The 3,940-nt window shown below is 38.4% G+C and overlaps 1 protein-coding gene across 1 annotated transcript; it reads right to left on the bottom strand.

Moving 5' to 3' along the window:
• Window positions 1-2,043: 2,043 nt before the first annotated feature.
• On the bottom strand, window positions 2,044-3,184 carry LOC130721392 (fasciclin-like arabinogalactan protein 3). Its single transcript, XM_057572186.1, has one exon. It carries the CDS (start codon window positions 3,084-3,086, stop codon window positions 2,229-2,231), a length of 858 nt encoding a protein of 285 aa, XP_057428169.1. The 5' UTR covers window positions 3,087-3,184; the 3' UTR covers window positions 2,044-2,228.
• Window positions 3,185-3,940: the final 756 nt, after the last annotated feature.

The following is a 3,940-nucleotide window of genomic DNA, read 5'->3' as shown; positions in this document are numbered from 1 at the left end:
CGTTGGAATGATAATTGAGAATCATATCCTTCCATATATTCATGTTAAAATTAATTATTAGCATCATCATCTTTATATTATTCTAATATTGAACCATAATTATTCATGTCATATGTGCCCTAAGCATCTCAATCTTTAGTTTTATTGATTTATGTATTCCTTGATCACTTAAACTTATTCAAAGTGACCTTAAATTATATTTTATCATTTTATAAAGAATATTCTTAAATTCTTAGATCTAACAATTTTTTTTGTTACAAGAGGAATAGATCTAACGGTTTAGAATGGAAGGACTACCTGTAAAAGGGACCACTCTAGTATTCACCACAAACTTTATCTCTTTTGATTAGAGCTGGGTAAGCGGGCTAAAGTCTGCGGGTCAACCCGCGTAACTCGCGATCTGCATGGTCAATAGCCCGGTGTATGGTGGTTCGCTTAAATGCAGGCCTATCTAGGCTGACTCGTTTAGCCCGCGGTTTAAATGGGTTGAACCCGCGGTTTTGCGGGCTGGTCCGCGGGCCATATTAATACATAAAAAAAATTATCTTCATAGTCAATGAACTACTTTACTTGATCTTGAATTCTTGATAGTGTGGCCCAAAAAAAAAAAACTAACCCAAGAGACTCAAGTGAAGTGAGATACTCATCACTTACCAGACAAGTTACCTTACGTACCCTACTTCTCTTCTCTTACTCTCTTTCTTTTCTGGTTTCCGTATCTCTCAAGTCTGCACCGCCACCATGAAATCCTCTTGCTTTGGATTTGTGGAACATTTTAGAGTTTGATTATGTAATGTGGAATTTGGAGAATTGTTTTGGCAATCAGTTTTTTTCTCTATTTTTTTAGGTGTTTTTTGCTTGTTTTATTTTAAAATCTAATAGTGGCCCGCGGGTCAGTTCGTTTATCTGCGGTTTAAGCGGGGCGGACGAGAGCTAACTTAAATACAGACTCATTTATTTGCGGGCCTACACAGGAAAACCCGCTAACGCGCGGGCCTATGCGGGACAAGCATATATGAGGCGGGCTAAACCGCATACCCAGCTCTACTTTTGATATTGTCCTTTCTTCAAATTCCTTTCCTCTCCTCTCTTCTTCTACAAGTCAATTACAGTTAAAATGTATTATATCTTATTTAATATGATTTTAACTTATTCTTATATGCATGTTAATCAATGTATGTTTTAACTACAGTATTTAAGTATATTTTTAATTTCATCAGTGTTTGTATCATTGATTTGGTTTTTAAATATTAATTTTACAAAAGATTAACTCTTACAAGTTCATGAAGTGAGTTTACAAGTTAAATATAGTCACTCCAGACAAATTTATGTAGACTCTTAAGTTTGACAACTAAATTTATTCTGCCTGATCCAAAACACCAGCTTCCATTAGTTTTACTTTGGTTAAAAAGCATTTTTTACCCCTGATGTTTTAAGTTTGTGCAAATTCTGCCTCTACTCTATTTTTGTCGACGTTTCTACCCGTCATGTTTTCAAACAGTGCACCGTCTACCCCTCCGTCAGTCAGGCTTTCTCAGGAGAGGTTCTTGAGTAGATTGGAGAGATGAAGAGGAGTATATGAAGTTGATGATGATCAAAGAAATAATAAAAATTAAATTTGCTTGATGTATATATCAATTATGTATGTTACGGAACTGGTTAAATGCATGTTTTGCTACTTACAGGTCTTGAGTTTCAATCTCTCATGCCCCCTTTTTCCAATTTCACTTGTAATTTCCACGTGGCTGGTCCAAAAAATATAAAAAAAATAAAGCCAAATCAGCTCATTTCGTTAGTTTTTTAACATCCGACTGACGGAGGGGTAGACGGTGCACTGTTTGAAAACACGAGGGGTAGAAACAACGACAAAAATAGAATAAGGGCAGAATTTGCACAAACTTGAAACATTAGGGTCAAAAATACTTTTTAACCTTTTACTTTTATTTCTTGGGTTAAACGATAATTTAATGATTGAAAACTGGTATTGGGCATGTGTACCTTTACCTTGATTGAATTTCTATCAATGCATTTGACTTCTAAAAATAAACAAAATCTACAGCACTAGAGTTTGATATCATTAACAAATAGTTTCAATAATAACAAACCTTGTCTCTTTCAATATTGTCCTCTTTCTTTTTCTCCCCTCTCTCCCTCTTCACTCTTCTTCTACAAGTGTATTACAATTGAAATGTATATATCTTAATCATTTGCTTTCGATCTTAATCAATTTACAAAACGACCAAGACAGAAGCAAAGGCCATCACTGCTCCAACCAAACCAACCTTGGTGGTGCTTGAAGCGCTGGAAGGAGCTGCAGCATCTGCAGCATCGGGACCTGAAGCCGGACCTGAAGCCAATGGGCTTGATGCTGTTGGGGCATCAACTGGGGTTTCAGCAACATCACTGGAAGGTGATGTTGCCACAACCTTGTCAGCTGAAGGAGCAGGTGCCTTGGCACCCTGTGCAGCAACGGGAGCCTTGGCGCCCTTAGCGGGCACAGGGGCCTTGGCACCTTGTGCGGGCACTGGGGCCTTAGCAGCACCCTGTGAAGGAGAAGCCTTGTCGGCACCAGGGAACACAATAGGCTTAGAGACCTGAAGGACGGAGATGTTGTAGGGCTGGCTGGTGACGGTCTTCACGAGCTCGGCATCGGTGGCAGCACCGTTGACGGCGGAGCCGAAGGCAACCTCACCCTCGCCGATGAGTGCAACCTTGAGGAACCCTTGCTGGTTCACGGCAAGGCCGGAGGCTTGGTAGAGGGTTGTCAATTGTTGTTTGCTGCCGAGGGCTTCCATGAGCTTCTTCTCATCGAAGAAGTCGAGGACAATGTGGGTGCTGACGACGGCCTTGATGGCATCAGCGGACTTGCCGGAGATGGCGGAGATGGCGCTATTGTCGACGGCGAGGACGGTGATAGTGTTGCGGCTGTTTATTTGCTCGGTGAGCTTGGTTTCGGTGAGGTATTTGCTGAATGTGGAGAACTCTGGGTATTGGGATAGAATTTTTGTGATGTCAAATGCCTGAGTGGCAGATGAGACTGCAAGGACAAGAGCCAAGCAGAGAAGAGAAGAGCTTTTGAAACCCATCTTGTGACAAGCTTTTCTCTTCTGTTTATTTCTTTTTTTCTTATTTTTTGTTTTTCTGTTTTGGATCCGAAACCAAGCTTGAAGAACATGGGAGGGTGAAAGGGGTTTATATATGTTACGTAGAAAGGGAATCAAGGGAGGACATTTTGCATGTTCAGAAACTTACTAACTTTGGTCATTGGTGATGAGAGAACCTCTCTCTCTACCTTGCTATTTTTTACATGAAGGATATGTGGGTGGTTGGGCATGATTTGCATATTCAAACAAGCGGAGGATACTGAGTAACTGCTTAATTTTAGGATAACATGATTGGTGGTGATTTGAATGAAGTACGTGGTTTCTCAAAATTAGAAGTTTTGCTAAATTTGCAACTACTCTTTGATGTAATACACAAGGCGAAATAAGCACTTTGTGATACTGAGATTTGAGAGGGCAATTGACCAATGAGAAATCAAGTCATATTATTACAACATGAAGAATAAGAAATTACACGTGAAAAGTGCAACTTTAACCGTTATTAGTAGTAGTATTTTATATTGACAAATATACATTTTATTGAAGACGAATAAATAAAATATTTGTTGTTTTTACTTTCCCAAAATTGAAAGAATTTTTATGTTGACAATCATTGTAGTTTTTTTTTTTACGGGAATCGTTATAGTGGTTGCAACTGCTGAAAGATTTTTTTTTAAATTAAAATTGTTTAAATTATATCTAAGGTTACCAATGTTACAAGATAGAATGAGTTAGCTGTCTTATCTATTAAAAGTGAAATATTAGAATTGTTTTATAATGATGAGTATTCATCTTCTTCAAATATCTTCATCATAAAACCTAGGAAAAAATAAAAAGGG

This window comes from Lotus japonicus, chromosome 5 (assembly GCF_012489685.1).
Source record: "Lotus japonicus ecotype B-129 chromosome 5, LjGifu_v1.2".
NCBI lineage: Eukaryota > Viridiplantae > Streptophyta > Magnoliopsida > Fabales > Fabaceae > Lotus > Lotus japonicus.
Note: the sequence above shows the minus strand (reverse complement) of the source record. Positions and strands in the feature narration are given on the sequence as shown.

What these genes read in the sequence shown, in the direction of transcription:
- LOC130721392 (XM_057572186.1), bottom strand. Translation starts at nt 3,086, where the DNA reads ATGGGTTTCAAAAGCTCTTCTCTTCTCTGCTTGGCTCTTGTCCTTGCA.